The 24,468-nt window shown below is 39.1% G+C and overlaps 1 protein-coding gene across 6 annotated transcripts in view; it reads left to right on the top strand.

Moving 5' to 3' along the window:
- The first annotated feature begins 642 nt into the window (after window positions 1–642).
- The window catches only part of nin (ninein (GSK3B interacting protein)), an 87,347-nt gene continuing 63,521 nt past the window's right edge, over window positions 643–24,468 (top strand). For 3 of the 6 annotated variants that reach the window (XM_039740997.1, XM_039741000.1, XM_039741001.1), the window contains exons 1-2: window positions 643–1,251; window positions 22,583–22,797. In XM_039740997.1, coding sequence (XP_039596931.1) covers window positions 22,612–22,797 — 186 coding nt within the window. In that variant the 5' untranslated portion in view covers window positions 643–1,251; window positions 22,583–22,611. Of the gene's footprint in view, window positions 1,252–1,931; window positions 2,365–22,582; window positions 22,798–24,468 lie in introns of those variants that run through there. The other 3 variants (XM_039741004.1, XM_039741005.1, XM_039740998.1) reach the window with 3 other exon arrangements.

Here is a 24,468-nt window from a genome sequence, read left to right on the forward strand (position 1 = left end):
CCCACACTATGCGACTCTTCAATTCCACCCGGGGGATTAAATGCTAACATTAATTTTATTTTAATTTTTTCATTTTTTATTACTATTTAATTTAATATTGTTTCTTTGTATCAGTATACTGCTGCTGGATTATGTGAATTTCCCCTTGGGATTAATAAAGTATCTATCTATCTATCTATCTAAATGTCACAATGGCACAGTGCATTTAGGTACAATATTGTAAGTGCTCAAATTGCAGGTCTTGTGTGCTTACAACTGTAAACTAGCTTTTGGGATGGATGGATGGATGGATGGATAGATGGATGGATAGATAGATAGATAGATAGATAGATAATACTGGAGTCATGAACTTCATTAAGAACAGATCCAAAGGACCAAGATGCCTCCCACTTACATTAACATGCAGTAGCTGCATCCTCAGTCTGACCTCCATAAAATGACACAATATTCCAGGGATTCGAACTATAAGATAATTGTGTACAATCAGTAAAATGTCCTTTTGAACTGCGTATACCCTGAAAGGCGCTTTATTGCAGTTCTTGCAGGCGACATCACCAAGAAGGTGCGACCAACATACTTGAGGATCATGACCGCGATCTCCAGTATTTTACACATAGTGAAAGTGAAATTGCCGCGAGTTGTTTTCTTTTTTTCCGGAGAACGGTCGCGGTGACTAACTTTTCGGCCGGGATTGCAGTGAACACCACAGACCGCTGGTTGATCTCACTTGGACAATTCTGCTGTTGCTCTCATTTCCTGGCCTTTACAAACTGAGAAGTTATGTCCCAAGAAAGGCGGGGCCAAGTTTGTCAGGCCGTTTTATGACAAAGCTTCGCGGGGGGACACGTTTGAGGGGTCAGTCAGCTGGACAGTGACGATGTGATTACCCTACTCAAACCCCCCGCTGTTTCCTTTAACACGGATCTGCCACAAAAGCGGTTTCCCCAGCGGAGCGCTCGCTTCTCTCCCCCGTTGTTTAACTAATCTGAGCGCGACGAGCTCGGATTGGCCGTCCAGCGAAGCGGCGTCAGGCTCGCCCTCCTTTTCAAAATCATAACGAGCCGCGTCCGAAGAATCGGGAGCAGAGAAATCAGTCCAGCAAGAAAGTAAAAAAAAATAACACACAACGCAGCGCGGTCTACGGAAGCCGGACCGGATAACTTGGCTGCTTTTCCCTTTCCGTTGCACGGGGGAACTTGTTGAACGAGAAGCCGGCGAGGGCACATCTGAAGAGGTGGACGCGCGCTGCGGGTGAGTGCAGGCAGACTCTGGGGCTTCGACTTGTAGGGGGACCACGCGCGGCTGTCTTGAAACGCAAACGGAGTTTTGGAGTTGGCGTGCTCCGCAGATGTGACCTATCTATACCGGAGTGACAACTTCGGCTTTAACTTTTGCATTTGACGCACAGTGTGGGAAGTAGAAAAGAAGAAGAAGAGAGAAGTGGCGAATAAAAATGAGGCAAGGGAGCTTGGGGTCCCACAAAGACGCATTGTCGCGCACGAGCGGCTGCGAGCGTCGCATTGTGCCACTCCGGCGACTCGTTGAGATACAGATTAAGTTGCTTTGTCATACTTCGAAGCCTTTGAGGTTTTGGATTTCGAATTATAAACAAAACATTTTTAATTGCAGTTTTTTACTTCTGCGTGCTTTTTGTTTGTTTAGTGGTATGCGGACAGATTTTAGCGTCCGGAGGCGCGACTGGTCGCATGAGACGCCTGACCATGCCGCCCGTATGTTTGTCTGTTGAGCCCGGGGGCCTGGGCGGAGATGGGATGGCAGTTGGCAAGCGCTTCTCTCGCTTGTCATGACCCGTAATAGGCACCCAGAAGGACAGCTTTTATGCGGAGGTGCAACAATGTAAGATTTCACGTTTGACTCCTCGCAGATTGTGTTTATTGTTAACAGCTGATTGCTTTCTAAAAATACTATAAAAGTGCCGAAGTCTGTTGATGTAGTGACTCCCGAGCTAAACGTTGCTTTTGTCGCAGCTCCGTTTAGAGTCGGCCGCGTGACTTGAAGGAAGCGGCGCTACCAACCTCAATGCAAAAAGTATTGTGAATTGTGCAAAATGTCAACTGTTGGCTCAGCTCCGCTAATGCTTAGCATCTTCGCTTTTAAATGCGAGTTATTTGTCGGAAAGCCGCCGCAATGAGAAGCCCTCCATCTATCTACAGTAATCCTCTTATGGAGCTCATCCCGACACACAACAACAGGACAACAGCCTCGGACGGGATGCCAGTACGTCAGGGGGGTACATTGACGCAGAGATCGGGTTAAATTAGAGTTGCCAGTGCGTGAGAGCAGAGGGAACCTTCGAAAGACTCTTAACTGGGGTTCAAGTGCAGTGAGGAAGCTGCGTCATCGGTAAGAAATGAAATGTCTGAATGAAGCTGATCAGTATAACCAAAATGTAGCCTGCGGTACGTTACACGGAAAGCTTTTTTTACTGCACTTTTGTTTGACTTTTTACAGTAATCTTTTACGACTTTTTGCTAAGCGTTCGATTAAAAACTAGGGGGTATTGTATTTTATGTGTGTGTTCGGTGAGTGACTTAAGACAAACGTCAAGAGCGGATTTTGGAGATGAATTATTAAATGGCAGCCTGCTTTGATTCCGTTTTTCTTTTCCTTAGAGCTTCGCCGTCGCTGCTCGCCGCGTATTAGTATCGCGTGTGCGTACATGGGATGCATTCTGTAGCGAATGAACTGTCGGCCGAGCGGCTTTTACTGCGCAAGCGCGTGGCAGCAGGCTGAACTTGAGCTTTGCTCGTTGCTAAGCGCAGGGGATGCTTGCTTGCAGCCTGTTGATTTCGCTGGTATCGCCACTTTGCGCGGAAGACTGCATAGAGATCCCACTCGCACTCAGGCCTTCGGAGAAGCACACAAGACCCCCAAGCTGCGCTGCAGAGGTACGGCCATTATAAACATCCGTCAGTAGGTGCTGTGTACCTGAAGCCCTTGTGCGTTTTTCCGCTACACCCATTCTGAAAGTGACGGTACGGTAGTCGGGTTCTCACGTTCCTATTTTGCTTATCGTATCGGTCGAATTAACTTTTCAACGTAGTTCATTTGGAGTATTTTTGTCCATTCACTCCGTTACGTAGGGCCGTCCCACATTGTTAGGTCATCCTGTTTCACGCCGTCATTTCATCCTCGCGTTTTCTCGTTTAGCCCTTGGGTTTGTGTGATGAGATGATGTCCTGGTGCTTCTGTTTCGTTACAGTGGTGTGTGTGGCTTGTCCCTTTGTCACATGTATATGGGGCCAGATTTTATTTTCAGACTAGATCCGTTGGACAGACCTTGGAAACAGTTTTAAAAACTTCTCTCTCAGTAAATCTCCTTTCATTGACTCATCCTTTGGTCTATGCTCATTTATTATTGTGATAATTAAGTCACTCATTTCTTCATAGAGTAATCGATTGTCCTTTTTTTTTTTGCAGCAATTAACTTATTGTTCGCTTCTAAAAATAATCACAACTTTGATCTTTGTAACTTGGGTTTTTATAAATATGCTGGTTGTGCTGTGATGCTGGTTGTGTTGTGAGGAGGCTATTAGTGAACATATGTGACTGTTACAATAAAAAAAACGGGATAAAGCTGTTCAGAAACTACTTTAGTGGTCCTTTTTTTATCTCCAATTGTCTTCACTTTTTTCTAGAATTTAACAGGCCTACTTTCTCAATTTGTGTGTTGATTCAGTTTCATATCTTTGGGTTCCTGAGCCTGTTAGGACACAAACCAGGAAACAACCCTGCTCTCTTAAAAATATTGGTTTTACTAATGCCACTTTTTGGTTCTTTATTGGTTTGGGTGGTTTCTTGTAGAACTATTTGACAGGTCTTTTGGGAAGGTATCGCTCTGAAGAACCACTCTGGCCCCTTTATTTTTAAGAGTGTCGCTGATGTGTCATTACGTCATGGGCCACAATATATTGTTCAACACTACGCTCACACCTTCACATACACTGCGTCCAGTCACATTGGAATCGTCGTTAAAGCTTCACTTCACATTTTTTTGCAGTATGAGAGGTACACCTGTAAATAAATCCTAGGGGGGATTACGCAAGCTCCACACAGACAGCAGCCAGGACTGGGATTCAAATCAGTGCGCCACTTTGCCACCCTGAAAGTCAACATTTTTAACCAATTGTACAGTTTGTATAGCAGATGGCATTACTGCTAGACAGCTTATTTGGCTCTCATTCTGCTTGATTTGTGCGGTTTATTCTCCTGGTGTTCACGTGGATTTCCTCAAAGACTTAAATGTTCTGTGATGTTGATTGGAGACTTGAAATTGAACTGGCTTTTTTTCTAAGTGTTGGTTATACCTTCTGTATATTGTTACTGGTTCTGCTCCTGCTCTTCCTTGTACTGCAGAAAGCAAGTAGTAATTCATTTGTACTTTAGTTTCTGATTTTTGCCAGTGACAAACATTTAACATGTAAAGATACTTAAAAGTAAGATTCATGGTCAAAGCCTAGCTCCCTGCTACAGAGCTGAGATTTAATGCAGGAAGTAGGCTGTCCTGGAGGTACCACACATATGAGGGTCCATTGATGTGATGCTTTTTGCTGGTGTGGTGTATTACGATGTCACATCAGTCTAATTCTAGCTAGGGTCTCTTTAGATTGGCTGTGTTTCTGAGCTGTGCCCACTGGGCCATGTGGATTCAAATTTGGATGCTTGCTTCATGTGAAGTGTAGAAAGAAAGTCTCTTAACCAGTTGCTCTAAAGAAGAACTCTGTCAGCTTAGGTGGCCAATTGGGATTTTCTTCACAAGGACATTTTTTTTCTTCCTCCTGTAGCAGGCTTATTACACATATTGTTGTAGTTAATGTTTTTCCCTAACTAACATTGTCTTATATGTAGATATTTTTTATCTTGAATGTCAATAACTTTTGTAATTGGTCAAATAAAGTTGGTGTGAAATGCTGCACTCCAGAGAGAAAAGAAATTAACCTGATAATTCAATGAGGATCATCATGTCACACTGATAACACCCCTACTGTGCCAAGCAGGTGCCCAGATTAACTCTTCATTGATGTTCTCAACACCAAGGCAACAGCTGCCGTTATTGACCTGTCTCCTTCAAGGTTTAATGTCTAAGCAGCGTCATGGCAGATACAAAAGTGGAGGTGTTAAGCTTGCAAAGTAATAACAATAATCTTCTTGCAGTTAAAGATTATGGTAAGAATGGGCAATGTCACTGTGCTCTGATTGGCCAGGCACGCTTGTTAGGAGGCTGTCTCCAAACTAGAATTGCCATTCTTGACCTACTTCACATTCGGTCAAGAGTACGTCTAGACCAGGAGTCCTTCTGCTGTGCTGCCATATGTTGCCCTGAACCTGTCAAACATCACGGGAGCTTTGTCTTTTTGAAAAAAGGAAAAGAAAAGTACAATGAGCATTGTATGAGATTCTTTGTTTTCAATATATGCCGTATGTATTTTTCCCTTGAAAGTTGAATTAGTGGGAGTTGTAAACAAAGCATTTGGTTATGCAAATATATATTTTAGCTCTGTTAGTAACAACTTTTAATATGGTTCATTGCACAGCAGTAAGGCTGAATCTGTCTGGTTCTTAGTTGAGGTTTTTTTTTTTTTTTTGCATTAAATAACAGTCAGGTAAAATCTTTCTACCTTTCTACACAAAAAAAAACAACAAAAGGCAGCAATGTGAGCTTTGTAGAACAGTATACTGTTCATTGAGGGGTTTGTGAAGGTTTAATTGCTTCTTGGATAATATGTGAGAGATCTGAAGAGAGAAAGACAGAGTGAGTAAAACTGAGAAATACTGGCAGAGCGAGCCCTTTGGGAATCCTATGACATGTGCACAGTCTCCTCCTTTCCTTCATTGGCTTGTGGTGATACACAATGACAGACTTTTCAAGGGAATGGCAAGCTGATAAGGATGTTATGGGCAAGTTTTTTAAGGCCGATCACCAATTGCATGTTATTTGATTGGTTGTTCTTTAGCCTTGTCAAAAACCTTTTACACTAATCTCCTGCATAAATAGAAAAGTAGAAATCATATGTCCTCTATTAAAGTGTATTTTTATAATTAAACTATAGGCCACAGATATCAACTGTTCATTTTTTATTAACACAATGAAAATTCTGTAGGCTTACTGTTCAATGACAATAAAATACTAAAATACAAGAATTTCCTTAAAATACATACTTTAACTAATAAAATGTATACAAAAATATTTACCCATAATACCTATGGCATACAAGAAAATAAAATGCTTCTCATAATTACAGGCCCTCATAATTTTTGTTTTTTTTCTGTAATGTACCTATCTGAAACAAAACTTAAATAAAAACAGTAGTTTTCACCCTGTCTCTAACAATACATATTTTCACACAATCACTTAATTGATATCGGCAATTAAACACTGCTAACATTTAAATGAACTAAAACAGGATGACTTCTCCCATTACATTTTTTCAGTTTATTATTCCACTTTCTTTAATCTAAAGGCTAATATACCAATCACCTCTCATTCACTGATAAAATAAACTTCCACTCATTGCTCTTTGTTTACACTGAAGGAAGTTTGCTGCAAAGGAAAACAAAAAGATGTCCACTACCTCAACTACCATAATACCATGCATAAAGGAGCACTGCAACTAAATTACAGTAAAGCTTAGAAAAGCAGTTGCTGAGAACATTGTTTTTTGTGATCTGCCTTTTTACCGATCACAGATCAAGTCTTTATTTAGTTTAAATTATTTGATTTCAATCAGAAGCTGATCAGTCTGTACATCCCAAGAAAACCTTTTCTTTAAACTTGGGTGTTGCTTTCATCACCAAGTGTTATAGCTGCTTCGGCAAGGTGTGAAATACAGGGGTCCTGAGGGTTTCCTAGACCCCTAATCAACTCTTTGGCCCCCCTGCAAGCTCCAGTATTATGGTGGGTCCTGAAAATAAGATTTAAAAAGGTTTCAGTGTTAATTCAATCAGTCCTGGGTTAGTGACAAATTAATTTCAAATAAAAATTTTAGGAGGAGGTCATTGTTACAGTGTAGTTTTTATTTTTGCCCGCTTTATCTTTGAGATGATGTACTTACTTGCTTCCTTACTTAACTGACTAGATCTGCAGCACTGGCCCAAGATAGGACAGTGTCCATGACCTTTCATTTTGCCTAACTCTGCTCCAAAACTGAATAAAAGATAGCAAAGTTCTCTTCTCATATATTTTGGAATTATGTTTCAAATATCGAAACAGAAAAAAATATAATTTTCACAGCAATGAAAGCAAATATCATCATTGGGACAACAAGTGATTTGGCAGCTTCTGTTCTCTCACATACACAAACGCACACACCTGCATTGATCAGGAAAACAGGCTGGTCTGCAGGATGCTTGTCAGAAGCATGAGATGGTCTGGCTTTTCTTTTCATATTGCATATCTGTGTATGATGTGATTAGTTTAAAATATTAATATCATAATTAATAGAATTATTTACAGTCAATTATATACTCCTCATTACCAGACTAAGATGTAAGTTTTCCACTACAAATGGAGAACTAACAGGATCCCACATCAGTTACACTGGATATTTCATACACTGACTTTCAGGTGTAAATGATAGACCCTAAGTAAAATGATATTCTGTGCATCGTCATTGAGAATTCTCCTGTTCTTCTAGCCCATTCCATACTTACTCAGTAATGTGTTGTCATGCTGTGACCGTCTCCCAGGTGTACCATTGGTTTTGATTTGCTAACCTTCTGTGATTATTCCACGTATTTATCTAGTTTTATGTTCATGCTTTCATGACAGATGTAGAAAAGCCTGGCTGTTATGTGTATGTTTAAGAGAGCTCACCAAACGCACTACTTCTAGTAAACATCGTGTCCCTCTTTTCAAGGCCTTTTAACATTGTTTGGTCTGACTCCTGCACATCCTGATCAGCATCTTTGGAGTCCTGGCCACACACTGGACTTTGACATGTATACATACCCCAGCTGCTTGTTACAGTTGTTTGACTGATTTAGAAGACAGCAGGTTACTGTTCAAAGGTATTACTGCTGCTGCTGAAGCCCAGAGGTATCCTACATCATACCACACCACTCATACTGACACTACTGTGCTGAAGCTCCTGATGTCAAACCCACTTTGAAGGCTATTGTTTGTATGCAGCTTTCAAAAATTGTATGTTCTGAATCCTAGTTTGTGTAGCTCTGTTTCTGGTTCTGTGTGAACTTTACATTCCCCTGACTGGGCCCACTTGATGCGCTTTTTTAGGCAGTTTTGCTACACTCCCTGTATTTACTAATTTTTTATGAAACACAAAGTAACAAAATGCCCTTAAGGAAGCGCTTGTCGTGAAGAATATTTCAGTGGTGATCCTCAACCTGAGGCCCAGAATTCTTACTGCTTTCCAGAAGTCATTAACACTCCCCATATCAGGTAGTACCTTTCATAATAATTTTTCAAGGCACTTATCTGTTGTTGTGCCTTTCACAAAATTTCTTTGGGATCTGAATTTATGATAGCCCACAAATGATACTTCGTCGCCGTTCTGGTATGATAATAGGCAAGACAAAAGCTTGGGGGCGGGTGGGTGTTTGTCAGTAGCATTGTCTGCGAGGCTGGGGGAGGGGGAATGAATAGCGGACTCCTCTCCTTCTTTGCTTGGGGTTGTCGAGGATTGGGGGCCGCATTTTTAAATGATGCATGCTTTTTAGTCCTTTTGTGTGTTTTTGAATGCAACTTGTTATAATAACTACCCCTCCATTCAGATTACTCAATAGACACCTGCCATCTGATGGTTCTTTGATGACCACCAATTTCATTATGCATAGGTCTTTAAGGGCAACCCACCCCCAATCCCCCCGCACTCCTACCCATCCTGTTAGTGCTTTCTCTCTAGACGTCACAGATGTGTTTACCCAGAGTCCTTGAATTGCAGCTGCTCAGGGTAATTCAAGTTGCATGGTGGGTGCTTCATGGAGAGCCTGTAATGTTATGCTATTGGCGAATCCTTTTTCTCATTGATGAAATTATTCAATAAGATTTCACCTTCTCTGCACTTCCATGGGGCAGAGGTTTCAAAGGCAGATGCTCAAGTTCACCCCTCTGCTGCACATATGCTGCATAAACCACTCTCATCTCTATTAATTAACCTACCAAATGATTGTTCTGTTATTTATGTCCTTGGCCTGGGGGACAGTGAAGATCTTAGTTTTGATTGGTTGTTGATTTCTTGTTGCCTTGATGATGGCCAACTAAGCTTTTTGTTCTTTAAACACTTTTCATCCTGATCAATTAGCATTAGAGGGATGTGCAAATGCAAAACATTTTGTTGTTGATTTGATATCTGCTAATACTTAACAAAAGTTATGTGCCTTCAAAATTCTTCAGATGTCATTTTGCAAAATTTTATTCCTTAAATAGTGATTAAATGTACCACTCACTTTTCAATTAGTTTGATTTTACCAGCTCAAAGGAAAACCCATGTCTTCACTTCTGACACTACTAGGATCAGACACTGAAGCTTTATTATCTTGTGTCCCAAGAACTGTCTGTTAACAATCCATTATGATTAGCTCTAATAACAGTTTGTAGGTTATGTTTCTTTCTTTTTATAATTTCCTTTTAATGTAAATGCAAGTACTTTATCATTGTGAGAGTTTTTTATGGCTTCACATTTCTGATACAGGTACAGTCTGCTGATGCTCTTAGAATTGATGAACTGAAAAGGCATTGGTTATTGTTGACACAGGTTCACTTAATACAATTTTTCCTTGTCCTGGTGACTCGTACTTCGAACTTGATTCATTTCAGGAGGCTGTTTGAACTCTGAATTATTCAAAGGCTGAATCTGTTTTCCCTATTAGAAATAATGGAAAGTAAATTAATCCATTCCCAGACCCTAAACGATAACACATATACTGTATATATAACCAAATACACCCAAAATGAAGAAGAAAAAAAAGCACTGAAACCACACAAGTGTAATGCAACAGATGCTTTCATAGCAAGAGTGAAAGACAACTTCACCGCACAACAGGTGTCATTTACGCTTGCTACATAAACACTCTCTGTTGCTTCTAACTCCTGATCAAATTTCTCTCAAATTTAGCATTCACTCCCTGGAATGTTTGACGTTAGAATAACGTTAGTACGAGGTACTACTGTAAAAAATATTTTGTGAAATAAATGGGTCGCTACTATAGCTCCCCAACATAACCTCCCACCCCCACCTTTTTAATTTCACTTTATCACAATGTGCAGTGGTTCTTTTTTTTTTTTTTTTACTTTTTGTCCCTGTGTGTGTGCACTTTTATTTTCTAAACCAAATTCTTTTATCTTTCTTTTACATTCAGTTTTCATTTGCAAGTAGAGAGAGCTGAAAGTGGCACCATGGCAGATTTCTGATCCCATATATTAACTTCCTCCTGAAACCTACAACTCTTACTTCAAACTGTGGCTGTCCAATGTGTGCATTTTCCTGGCTTTTCATCCCCACATTTCACATATCTCTCCTGGTTATGTTTCCCCTTTTGTATCCTTTTTTGTATGTATTCTTATTATTGTACATGGGTTCACTTTACTCATTTAAGTAATGAGCTAAAAGCTCCACAGTGGCACACACTAGAAGATGGATTGTTGAGACTGAAAATGAGATGATCACTTACATAATCTGAGGATCAGCATATGGTACTTGAGAGGTGTATTAAGGGTGGCTGCTATTCCAGGTCTTGGGGAAGGATGGTTGGATGCAGGTGACCTAAGGTAGCGGCTGTTTGCATGGACGGATTAACTGTTTTGGCCACCTTCCTAATCAGCCTGCGTCTTGGAGAGACGATTACCTCCATGAGCATCATCTAGTCCATTCATGGCCTTGCAGGTTTGCCTAATAATAACACTGTCTTCTTTTGGCTGCCTGGAGGCTTGATCTAGTAAGTCATGCCCTTCCTAAGAGTTCCTACCTGATAATTCTGTGTCACATTGTTCCGTGCTCATCTGTCAGTAACAGTTTCCGGAGAATTAGAATAGAATTGTTGGTAATGGGGTGGAGTTCTATTTTACCAGAAATATAGAAGTACATTTGATGCGAGAGGCAGTGTAAGGCAGTAAATGCAATTCCTCAGAGTGGGAATAAGACATCAGGCAGCTTAGTTGAAGAGTTTAGGTGGACTAGCCACTTTTGCAGGTAAATGCTCTCAATTACTGTATTTGACATCATAATCTGGTCATCTGTGTCTGTTTTAAATCACAAGCTGTAGACTATGCATTAAGGTGAACCCTAGGGAAATAGGAAATAGTAGGTCAAGTCTTTATTGGTGGCACTTTCCATAAAACGTGCCGCATTAGGCCATGGTTTAACTAGTCTGAATGGTTGCTTCGGCGGCAGGTCTTCATTGCAGCCTCTTTCTTAAAAAAATATAAAGGTATATTTTTCATATGTTTCTTACCCCATGTTGTTTGTAATAATGCAGAATGGAGAGAAAAAAAATTCAATAAAAGCCAATAGTGACTAATGACTTGCAATGCTAAACAATGTGAAAAATGCTCATAGGAAAAAAAGAATCTCCCGTTACTCATGTTGCATAACCTGCATGTCAGTTATCTAGTTGTATGCATAAAATGTGCAAAACGTATGCTTTTTTGCTAAAATATTGTTAAATAGTTAAGTCTGCCAATTGTTACAGACGTTCTGAACAGGAAAGTGAAACTTCATGGAAGCCATTTTGTTAATTTAAGACCCGCCTTTCACCCTCATTTATTGGTCAAGAGCCCTGTCTTCAATTCTAAAAGCCAATCCTATGAGGCTTTAGTTTTCATGTTTATGATGTGTTCTGATTACTCCAGACTTGACGATTTAACTGTTTATTGTCCGACATTGCACTATGTTAGCTTAAAGATGATGATGATGTTGCCACTCCTGCTTGAACGGTTGGGTGTTTGTTAATTACGTCTTTTGAGCTTTTCACAGTCATGTAGTTGCATTTGATAGAGCATTGTCTGAGATGGCTTTAAAGTCCATGTGACACATAAGTAACCTAATAAAATGTTTCAGCCTCTGATTCTTCCACCCAATCCACATCATGGTTAAGAAGGTAAGGTGTACTCGGCATTTATGAAGATGTTACTTAAGGAAATATGAACAGTTTTTCAAGTTTTGGATGATCAGCCTGGAGAACTGAGGAGACCGTTTTCAACTAGGAAGCCAACCTTATGGAGCAGGCATTTTGTGGAAGAATTTTCCCATTCAGTGAAGTTGTTTGCAAGCCTTGACTTAAGATATTGGGAATCATGCATCATACAGGTGAATTATACCAAACACAGAAACAAACAATACACTATACATTCCTCTCCAAAATGGAAAAAATAAATTTTTAATTTGAAAAATTAAATTTAAAAATGTCCCTTTTAGCATTTAATCTTTCATGAGTTGTTTGTTTCAAGTGGAGTAAGCACAGATTTTACAGAGGTACTAGAGGTGTAAAGATGGGATGGTACACAAAATCAGAGGAATTAAAATATATAAATAGAAGTGTGGAAGATCAGCGGGTGTGTATCAGTTTGAGATAATAAAGGGCGAGGTGAACAGTCAGTCATTCATTGAGCCAAGTTTAATGAGTAGGTTTAGCTTTAGCTGTGTTTATTAGTTTGGTGCCTGTCAGTCCTTGTGATGGGACACAAACCGATGGATCCTTTTGCCTTCATATAATAAGTGAAATGTACCATGATAATTTTCAAGAAGTCTTTGGCTCTGATGACCTTGACATGATTAATAAAACAATCTGCAAAAAGTGTTTTGGTTTTGCTTAAGTAAATTTAAAGGCCAGTTTCTACAAGAAACACAGTAAATAAGAGGGAGAAATAATAGCTTCCATTTACGAATCATCTCTAAATTATGTAAATTATGTTTGATTACCTGAGGCAGAGAACGTAGGTTAAAGCTGAAAAGGGAGGATGTGTGTAATGTGGCTTTACATTTGGATCCACTTCTGGCTTTGCTCAAATTTCAGGTGACAATGTGATGAGAATATCTTCTTCTGTTTTATTTGCATCCCTCACTAATTGAATGCTATGTGACCTCTTGTTTCTCTGTTTTACAGTCCATATTTTGAACAGTCTCAATAAAAAAAGACTTTGACTCCCTGGCCAAATTTTACTTTACTTTTTTTTTTTTTTTTCTTAAAATTTAAAAAAAAAGTACACTTTCAAAAGCATTTAGACAATTTCACTTAAAAAGTGTTAATACACACATTTTTGATTTTATGGATGACCTGAAAACATGTACTATATAACTAAAAGAGTAAATGTGTAATTTTTCAAACGTTTGGGCACCTTACTACGTTAGTAGTTGGAAAAATCTCCTTTGGCACAAATTGCTGCTTCCACATGCAACAAACCACATCAGGATCCCAGATTAGGACCCGAGTGCAGCTGTCAACAGGTGACACCTCAGCATCACACTGGAACAGTGTGAGGTTTTTTTACAGTGGCTAGAGTGCCAGTCCTGCCACCAACACCCGAGTTTTCCCTACAAGTTGGAAAACCTGCTTGCATGGCTGGATTCAGATTAACGTTATATCCAGGATGGAGCAATGGCAGGTTAAGGGCCTTGTTCAAGGGCCTAATGGAGTAGAGTCACTTCTTGCATTTACGGGATTTGAACTGGCAACCTTCCAGTTGCTGGTGCAGATCCCTAACCTCAGAGCCACCATTCCACCTGTTGTAGAAGCCATCCTCAAGGTTTCTCTGTTGCCTGTCTGACATTCTACTTAAGGATTTCATGATGTTTAGTAGAATCCATCCTTCCCTGTAGGAACACAACCTGTGGTTGTGGCCAAACAGTTAGATGTTAACTTCATCTGTCGACAACACTTGGTTCCTAAATGTCTGTCTTATACAGATGCTTTCTGTGGTGAGGTGGCAGGTGAGGTTTCCTTCTGATGGCTGTTCCATGAAGACCATCACCATTCATTTCTCAGGTAAACCTGCCTGCAGGTCCCTTGGTGTCCAATGGGGGGTTTGCTTTGCTTTACCTTGTCTTGCCTTTCTGTACAGTATGCAAGCACTTCTATTTTTTAAGTTTCTTAATCTTCAAAATCTTGATCTCCACGATTCCATCTTAACTAAAATTTCTTAATGACATTTCAGACTATGGACGTTGCTATCTGGAAGTGTTTAGATGTCTTTTTATTGTCTTCCCCTGCTTTGCAGGCATCGGTTTGTTTTATTTTCAGATCCTTAGTCGGTTACTTAGAGGAGCCGCTGGTTGTTGGTTGTTGCACAATATTTGAAGAGTCAAAGAATTTATTAGACTCTGGAACTATAATCGCTTGACAATCCCTAATGACAGCTCTTGACTAGATTGCTTACAATGAAAAGGGTGTCCAAACCTTTGCAAATGTCACATTTACTCTTATTTTTTCAGTTCATCAGATAAATCGTAACTGTACATTAACATTTTCATAAAAATGCCATTGTTTAAGTTTTTTTGTTGTCAAAATTGCATTTACTGTTTTATATATATAAGCTTTGCCCCCGATTTTCTTGAGACTTTCCAGTTTCAAGGTCCATACTGTTGCTTTTTCCTCAGGGACATATGTTTTCTGCACATAATCATTCTCCACTGTAATGACTTCACAGAGCTTTCTCAAGTGCCAGCTGTGTGACTCTCCCACACACACACCCTTATCAGACTCTTAGTTACGCCTTCAGTGGGCTCTTCTTTAACTGATGTTTTTATCAGAAAGTCAGTGGAGCCACCATGGGCCCCTAGTTAGGCCCTCACTATGGAGACCGCTTTGTTGCCTGCAAGTAAGGAGTGTTTTCTTTTTCACCTGTCTGAGCTTTGAACCTGATTTGTACAAGCAAAGTTTTGATGGTAGTGTTGGTGCATCTGTATGTTTCCTGTTTACTTCTTTAAAGTAAGGAAGGAGAGTTTCTGTTTTTGTGAAACAGTCTATTGAGACTTGGTGCTCAATAAAAGAGCTGACTTTATAGTTAAAGGTACTAGGGCCCTTTTTTATGCTGAAATGGTGTGGACTACTCTTAAGTCTAACCGTGTCCTCCTCATAGGCTTGCTCGGATACACTTTATATTTTAGGGTAAATAAAACATTTTCATTAAAAGAAAATAACTGCAGATATCTTCAATATGGAGCTCACAAATACATTACTTTACAACTCTGTTCCCCTACTTTGGCAAACTTGTTCCAGTTTTGTACAAGCTTTATACGCCTTTAGGGGACTCATTCTTTAGACTGATGACAGTGTTGCATTTACTGTGCAGCTATGTGGACAGAACTGTAGTTACTCTGTAGCATAGTGGTTTATAATAAACAGTTTGTTGGTGAATTAATAGAGCAGTGATTGAAGCTGTAGAGTCTATGTACGGTCACACAGAGCCAGTGCCATTTAAAATACTCTGCCTGCCTGTCTGAGTGCTTTTTGGCTATGCTCCATTGCTTTTCAGTTCAGTGTTTAAAGTTTAATGTGAACAACACTAGAGACGACAACAAACGATTAAGACTCTGTGATTTGCAGGAGTCGATTGCCAGATGCTGCTTGTTCATTGTTCCTTCCAGTAATGCATGGATTCTTTTTTTATCATATAATATACTAGCTGCGAGTGGTCTTCAAGACAAAAGCCAAACCGAAGACTCCCTAGCAGATTTACTATATTCGTAAACTTGGAGAGGCGTCGGCTAACTCTTAAGAATTACCCAGGGCAGAGGACATAGACACACCTGTGCTTGTGGACCCACAGGCATTTGTAAGAAGACACTGGCGATACCATATCTTAGCCATATCACTGGCATATGAGTTCTATTAATCTTTGTCTTGAGGAAATCTCCAGACAGACCATGTTTTTAGTGAAAACTTCAAGCCTTGCCCTCCAATGCTGAGGTGTTTCACTTGCACATTGCTGAGTCGTGGCGTTTGCGCCATTTTGACATTGTGTTTGTTTATCAGTGTCATTAGCACGACATTGTTGTTCTGTGGTGGAGTTTGCTGCCCACAGATCTTTCATAGTGAGGAGCATGCGTGAGTGGCTGTGGTTGAGCGTGAGCAGAGTGGACTGCTCCTCATACACAAGTCCAAAGCCTTAACTACTGTGCCACACTGCTTCCCTATAAATAATAATTCGGTCACTTCAGCTTTTTCTTGAAAATTTAATCACTACACTGAGATAGTTATTCTGTTATAAGCTTTGTTACTAAAAGATGGCAGTTGTTATACATTGTTGATATTTTAGTTATGTTTTTACAACTGTTTACCACATAGCCTATAAAATTCAAATTGCTACATGCTGATTTCCTTTGGCATGTGTATAGTCAGTGGAGTAGCCATTCTGAACCCCACACTAGTGAAAGTCTGTGAATTAGATGAAGCCAGACATCTTAATAGAGTAGGAGTGGCTGTGCTACGTAGACCTCCGTGTTAACATTTGCAGTACATGATCTATTGTAGTGTATTTTGAAACATTTGTAGTTATAAAATACATTCCATTTGTCATTCCAAGAGATGCTGCATCATAAACATTTGCAATAATCAAATGCATTACAAGCATTTGTGATGTGCCATCTCTTGGAATGGCAAATACAATACATATACAGTGCCCTCCATAATGTTTGGAACAAAGGCACATTTTCCCTTGGTTTACCCCTCTTCTCCACAGTTTAAAGTAATAAATCAAACAATTCAGACATCGCAATTGAAGTGCACACTTCAGACTTTCATATCAGGGTATTTGCATGCATTTTGGTCACAGCGTGTAGAAATGACAATAATTTTTATACATGGTCCTCCCATTTTAGTGCACCATAATGTTTGGTATGTAGCAGTGGTGTGTGTCTCTGTCCGAAACATGGCAGACACTGTATGTGTCTGTAGTATGTCATTTGATAATGGATTTCAGCGCTTGAAATTTGGCATGGGATTGCAGGCATCCTACACAAATCAAGTAGTTTCGCAAATCCTAATTTTTAATTGTGCAGATTTCCTGCACATATTTATTTGGTAAGCAGTCTTTCTTGGTTGTTGCAAGAATATTTTTTTAAATTACGTCTTTATAATTGAGGCTAATTTGCTACTTCTGAATCAATACATTTTGTCATTGTCTGCGTTTGTTAACCTGTATGCATGGGAGGTTAGCTGTCTGTTGCAGTTCCTCTTGACTGGCGCATGGATCTGCGAAATACATCTGTTCAGTGGAGCCAGCAAAGATGGCATGCGCTGCCCTTTGTTTAAACTGTGCCTTAGAAGAAAATCAACTAAACTTTGTTAAACTGAAGACTAAAAACTGGTAGAAGTATATTTTTGTGCTAAAAACTAATCAAATTCCAGAAATCGACTGATTATTTGTGAATTCATATTCAGTTTTGCTCATTTTCATTTGATGAACTGACCGCTGGCAATTTGTGGCTTCATTAAGACATGTAATCATCATTATTTAACTTATTTAAATAAATGTATTAAATTATGTAAATATTTATAGTGGGTTGACCACCTTTAAACCTGAATCTAAAAAGTAAATTCAGTGATAACATACAAACAAATAAGAGAGAATGCTCAAGGATAGCGTTCAAGAAAATTGACAGTAGATCTACTCATGACTAAGATAGCCATCTAACTCTGAAAACAAAGACATTTCAGCAGAAAAGTAATATTTCCTCTCTGATAACTCAACTTCCCTTTATTTTTCTCTTAACGGTGTTTTAGAAATGTTCTTTGGTTTTGGCAGCAGTTCATAGTAACCTCAAAGAAAATGCGTTATGTTCACCAGTGGTCTAATAGTTCTATGTCTAAGCAGCCTACCCTAATTCAGCAGAGCAGTGAGCAAAAACTTATCCTCGCAGCACTGGGCACGATGCAGGAAAAAGGCACTCACACTTGAAATGGGCCCATAGAACCAAACCTGCACAATTTTGAGAATGCAGGAGGATAACTGGAGTATCCAAAAGAACAGCACAGAGACGCGTAGAGAAGGTGCAAACTCTTTGCGGTCAATCAGGTACTGGAGTTGAGTCTAGTCTGTTGGATCTGTAAAGTGGCCATGCTAATCATTGTGTTCTACTCTGCCACCTAAGCTACAAATATGTTTAATGTATTTCATCTAATTATGTCAAATTTTCTAAAGGAACTGCATTCACACAGATTGCTCAGCTGCTTTATAGCTACAGAAAGTCTTCTCCAACTGGAAAAACAGTATGGCAAGGAGGGAAAAAAAATAAAAAATATAAATTTTCCTCTACAAATTTTATTTTACATTCTGTAGATTTGTTTTGTATTACTCTACTGATGCAGTTTTTCTATGGCAAGTCTGGCTTTTTGGAAAAACATGAGTAGAAATCGCTGCATTCAAAAAGAAACAATTATTTACGTATATTTAGAATAGCAGAAAACACAAATTATTTGGAAGACTGGATGATAAGTTTATTCAAAATGTAATAAACTGCTCCAAATTTTAGAATAAGTTATAATATTAAAAAAATGCCTCAAATACAGTATGAATATCAAAGTGCTTTTTAAACTGGCTTTTTGAGCCCCCTCATTCCCCCTCCATCGTTGTATTAAATTTAAGGGGATATTCCAAACACACACTGCAACCCCTCAGCCTTCCTGCCCTGTATTCATAAAAGCAGTGTTAAATTTTGTGATGGCTCCATCTGTTGGAATGACAATTGCAAGCTATTTTATTACTACATATGTTTGTGTTGTATTAGGATGACGGAGACATGGCAGCTGGACAGACACTTGTCCTATTATTGAGGTGGATTAAATGAGAACCCTTTGTGTTTCTTCAACATTTCTTTGACAAAAGTTGAATGGTTATCTAGTTAGTGTGTTCTGTACTGAATGTATATATGCAACATTTTATTTGTATATTTAAACTAAATTCTGTTTTTAAAAATGTTTGTCTTTGCTGCTTTATTTTCTGCTAAGTGGTGCTCATCAGTCTTAGCTGAAATGCAAAGGCCAAACAAAAGGTTCATTAAACATGACTGACGCCTACACATAATACACAACACAGGGCCTTTTAACTGTGGCCAGGGTAGAGATGACGAGAGAGAGAGAGAATGCACTGCTTTGTTTTATAGAGCCTGTTATGAAGGAATGTATACTCCACTATAATGAAAGCTTTATATTAACTCTTACCTTTCAAAGTTACTATATAATATTTGAAGATTTGTTTGTCAAGTAAATGTTAGAATTTATCAGTTTTAAGGGGAATATGTTAGACATCTAAGCTTAACAGTTAACCATTTTTAATTCTTGTGTGCACTATCTTCTTGCAAACAAGTCTTGTTGTTTAATTAACATGACTCTTATTGAAAAATGAATGTTCACCCTGAAATGAGCAACAGCTTCATCATTATAATTCAACACAATGTTTACTAGTGAATGTGACCAATTTGCTATTGCAGAAAAAAATATGAAAGGTTAGTGCAGTGCACCATGATGTGCCATTTTTAATCAGCTGCTATACCTCCACTCACACCCAAGGAATGATGTGATGGTTTCAGCCTGTGGATGATCGTGCAACACAAGAGCACAGTGTAAAAGCCAAGATATTTAAGGACATACCTTCCTTCTGCTCTCTTTCCTTTGTCTGATTCTGAGATAACCCTTAACTGGAAGTGGTAAGGTTAAGTATGCTGCTGATGTGTATTCTATCAGGTCCGTTTAAAGGGAGAAATCTGGAGCATTTTTAATCCTATATTCGCAATAGGGATTATGAGCCAGGTACCATGACACCGTTCATTGCCTACAGTGTCAAAAACGTTTACAGCCGTTAAATGTTTATCTTACTCGTGTCATACATTTTTTAAAGTTATTGTTGTTCTATACTCCACTTGTCTGTAATCAAGACTTTTAGGAAATTCTTTATTTTAATGGAAATATTCAAATTGCCAAATTGAAATATCACAGTTAAGGTAAATCCTGAGAGTTAACTTTGGCTGAAGTTTTTGCTCCCCTTACAGTACAGGCCATTGCCTTTATAAGATGATGGTTTAACAGTGGCAATATCTGACTGGCACTTCGTACAAAGCCCTGTCATTACTTTCCCTGGAGAATTTGGATGGAAGCAGACATTCCAGCCATTGTGCTTATGTTTGGTTAGGCTTAGCCTGGTCTGTTACTGAACAGCTCAAGGATTTTGACTTTTTGTTCCATAGCCACTCTAGTAAAGTTTTAGTTGGGAACTTCTGGCCATTGTTGTGTTTAAAGGTGGATCTCTGCTCCTCTTTCTGCTTTTTGTGCAGAGGGCTGAACATTGTCTGGGGAGACTTTGTTATACTTTTCCATTTTTTTCCTCCTCCTCTGTCCTGGTAAATGTCCCAGACCTTACTGATTAAAGTGTCACCATAACATCCTTATGCTTGTTTCACAGCAGGAAATGGTACTTGTTGGGCTTGCAATAAACTTTTTTTTATATTAAATGGAATTTGATTGTTTAGTTGGACCTCACAACCTTTTGACAGATGACTACCATGCTGTTCTTTTGCATATTTCATTTAGGATACAAAGTGGGCTTCATTTTGGTGTAATACTGTAGATTCTTGTTGACACTTTCTTATTTAGGCCATTTAGGAACACTTTCATATTTCCTCATGCAATGCAGTTTTTAAAAGTTGCTGGAGTTGTCTCTTATTCATTCATTATCCATTTTAAAGGGATGCTGAGCCTTAGCAGTGCCATCTACCTCTCATACATTGAATGGTTTCCAGTGAATTTTCAGTGCATTATTTCTAAAATTACCAATTATTTCTATCTTTCTAAAAACGTAATATGTCACACAATATATTAAACACTTTTAAGCTTTTGAGGACTAAAAATGTTTTGTGTGTGAAGTATAGTTCCTGTGTGCCCCAATTCCTTTTTTTTTTTTATTCTTTTTTTACTTTCTAGTGGCAAGTGTGAATATGTGGTGTTCTGCTTTTTGCATTTTTTGGCTTGCCAATGTAATCTAAGATTATTTATCACTTGGCATAACAGTGCTGATGTAATGATGTAACAAACTGTTTGAGTATATTTAAACGTGCTTTTGTTGTAACTCATTTTATCATCAGAGTTTATCAAATATCATACATACATGCCAATGCAAAGTTTATCTAAGTGGAGTTTTCACAAATACTGCATGTCCTGCAGATTCTAATAGTTTTTCTAAGTCCATCAAACATAATGGATAAAACTAAGAAAATAATTTAATTACTGGTTGAAAACTTTAAACCCTGTTCATTACAAAGAACATACAATACAGGTACATTATCCCTTTACATGGTAATCCTGTTGTGCGATAGCAATGTTCTATGTCCATATGCCATCGCTCTCATTTCCAGAATTCTATTCCTAAATGTGGGCATGGTCAGTGTCTTTTTAGGCCTTTCTCCTTCACTAAGTGTACACATTGCTCTTCATTTTCGTCTGAAGGCTACCATGAATGAATACTCTAAATTGCCGTTCTGTGGGTAAGTGCATTCTTTGATGGTCTGGCATACCAACCAGGGTTGGCTCTTCGATCTCGTATTGCTAAACGCTAAGCACAAAATGATAAAAGCTAGTGACATTGTCCAGTTTCACATATGCAGATATTGTTGGTGTAGTTATGAAGCAAAATCTCTTGAACATTCTCCTGAAAACTATGTAAAGTTTTGTCCTACTGTGATGCTGATATAAATGAAGATTTGTAGACGTTTGGAGTTTTTCCCAGATGAAGATGTTTTCCAACACAGATGGAATCGCACAATAGGTGTGGGCACAGGACAAGAATATAAATCCAAAAATAAAAGTGAACCGATGGGTATAATTGTAATCCAATTGTACAGTGAAAGGATGACACAAAAAGACCACTGGCAGCAATCCTGCCAGCTTGGCATGGGTTACTTTTAAAACTGGTGCCTTTATCTTTCACCCACTAGCCCTCACAGCAACCGCGAAAGCTGCCCAAAGATGCAGTACTCCCTGGGTTGCTGGGATTTGCAGTCCATCTAAGCAGAGAGGCTATATTGTCGCCTGTGCTTTTCCACAATAAGTTGCAAAACTCAAAAAATGTGAATTATTTATGACAAAACTTTGAACAGGTGGATCCACTAATTGTAAACCTGCAAATCCCAAGGGCCAATTTGTGTGTATGTGTGTGTCTGTTTATGTTCTGTATATCTATATCTATAGCTATCTCTGTCTCAATAAATAGACATATACACACACATTTGTTTATGTGTTTAGACTGAAATAACCTCCCATTTTTGTCTACAATTTTCATTGATCTTATTTTTGATTTTCATGAATTTTGAAAAGGGGGTCATACTGTATGACAGGCCATCCCAAAGAAGTGTTTTTGTTTTCTTGTTTTTTTTGTTCCACATGATGGAACAGCATCCCATTGCAGGTTATTAGTTACTTTTTCCTAATAATGCATGGGTAGTTTTGTGTCCACTTGAGACCATAATAGAAAACAGCAGGTTAAGAAAATTGATGGCCAAATATGTGGGAGATCTTTGCCTTCACCTGGTGCAGGGTATTCTTGTTTGATTCCTCTATTTTCCTAGTATGATGCATTGCTGACTCATTTCTCTCTCTTCTCTCTCTTTCTCTCTCTCAGGTTGGGCAAGGGCAGTGTTCTGCTATGGGATGGATGAAGCCCAGCAGAATCAATATGAGTTGCGTTTGAAGGAAGTCTTTGACACATTTGACTCCAGTAATTCTGGTTCCCTGTGCCTAGAGGAGCTTTCTGAGCTGTGTCAGGTACTGCATCTTCAGGAAGTTGAACCTCTCTTATTGGAGGCTCTACTGACAGAAACAGACAGCAAAAGCAGGGTAAGTATGTAACACTGTTTTGAGCTGGAAAGAATTGGAGACGGATGCTATATCTGTTGTCCTGTGGATAATTGTGGCACAACACATTTTTAAAAAAGCATATGTGAGGCACCATGGCCTACTACTCCTTCTTCCGTCAATAGCACACTCTTGATTTGTAGCCTCTGATTGTCTGAGAAGTGGTGGTAAGGAGGGAGAGATGTTGTGTTTCTCTGTATGTATATGGTACCATTAGATATTCAAACACACTTTATAAGCTTAATTTGCAGTATAACATCTTTGAGAAGCCATGCAACACCCACCTTCTCACACAGGTATATACATTTAATAAACAAGTCTTTAAAGAAGACAATACATAGTTGTAATACAGAATACTAAAGCAGTGTGCGATGCTAATGAACTTGTCCTGTGATTTGTGTCTTATATAGTCATACATCCATGGAGAACAAATAAATTGAGTTCAAAATTTAATTTGTGCTGTCTTGCATATTAATCTGGTGTGGCCCGTTAAATACCAGTTCCTAAAGCTATGCAGATACCTACCCAAGATAAACTTAATGATGAAAGATCGGCACATTGTCTAGGAGCCATGAATGTTCAAGATGTAAACATGGCTTTGACCCTTGACACTTGCAGATGTCCCTCAGTATAAGTATTCAGAGTCCTGTCTGCACGAACAAACATTTCCACAGACCAAATGTTGTATCCTTCAGGTCAAGGCTCACTGTGTGCTTTGTGTCTGGACTAAGTCTGTGGTACAAAACTGCACTGGAGTTCCCACTATTATGAGGTGTCCGCTTTTGCCCAGCTGGACACTTTCAGATTTCACAGTTGATGCATCCATATGCATGAGCTCTGTCTATCAGCAGCTGTCTCGAATAATTACAAAGCTCTCTGCATCCGATGCCGTCCTCTTAGATGCAAAGTGCATCCACCTGCAGTATGGGGATAGGATAAAGGGTGAAAGGTCACCTCCAAGTGCTTTTTCAGCCAGCTGTCTTGCTTATCTTAATATGTATGAGATTTAGCTTTCACTAACATGGTACGTAAAGTTAGTATGGAGGTGTGTAAGGTAAGTACTTAACATGTGAGGACTTAGCAGGCTTTCTTTTTGATGTAAAATAGCGAGTTAAATGGTAATGATGTCACAAGGGATAGTGGAGAAGAAGCTGATCAAGTGGTTAATGTGTAACTTTGCTTATTACAAGACAGAACAAGCTCAGAGCAGTGGAGCCTAGCCCTAAAATCTAGCTTTAATCTGGAAAGAGGCCCTAGAATGGGAAGAAATGCCATTTGCCTTAGTTTGCAGTGTAACTAGGGCTGTTCTGTGGCAGTGTGTTGTGAACTCGGTTAGCAAATAAGACTTTTTAAATTCAAGGTGACAGAGTTCCTTTCTCATGTGTGTTGTTTGTAAATTGAGAGAGGGGTGGGAAGGGATGGTGGAAGCAAGGTCGCAAAAAAGTTTAATGCAGACCTGCAACAAATGTTATAAAGTAGTATTCAGATGGATGATTATGTGTCGCGGATTGCAGATCTGCCCTTTGGTGTGAATGAGGAGTAGGTGAGGTTTACTTTTAAGAGACCCAGGATAAATCCTTTACGTTACTGGGAAAAGTGACTTGTCCTTTAAGGAGTTGGAGTTTAAGATGATTAGTTATTTTTATAAATGAA

Source organism: Polypterus senegalus, chromosome 18 (genome assembly GCF_016835505.1).
Source record: "Polypterus senegalus isolate Bchr_013 chromosome 18, ASM1683550v1, whole genome shotgun sequence".
Taxonomy (NCBI): domain Eukaryota; kingdom Metazoa; phylum Chordata; class Cladistia; order Polypteriformes; family Polypteridae; genus Polypterus; species Polypterus senegalus.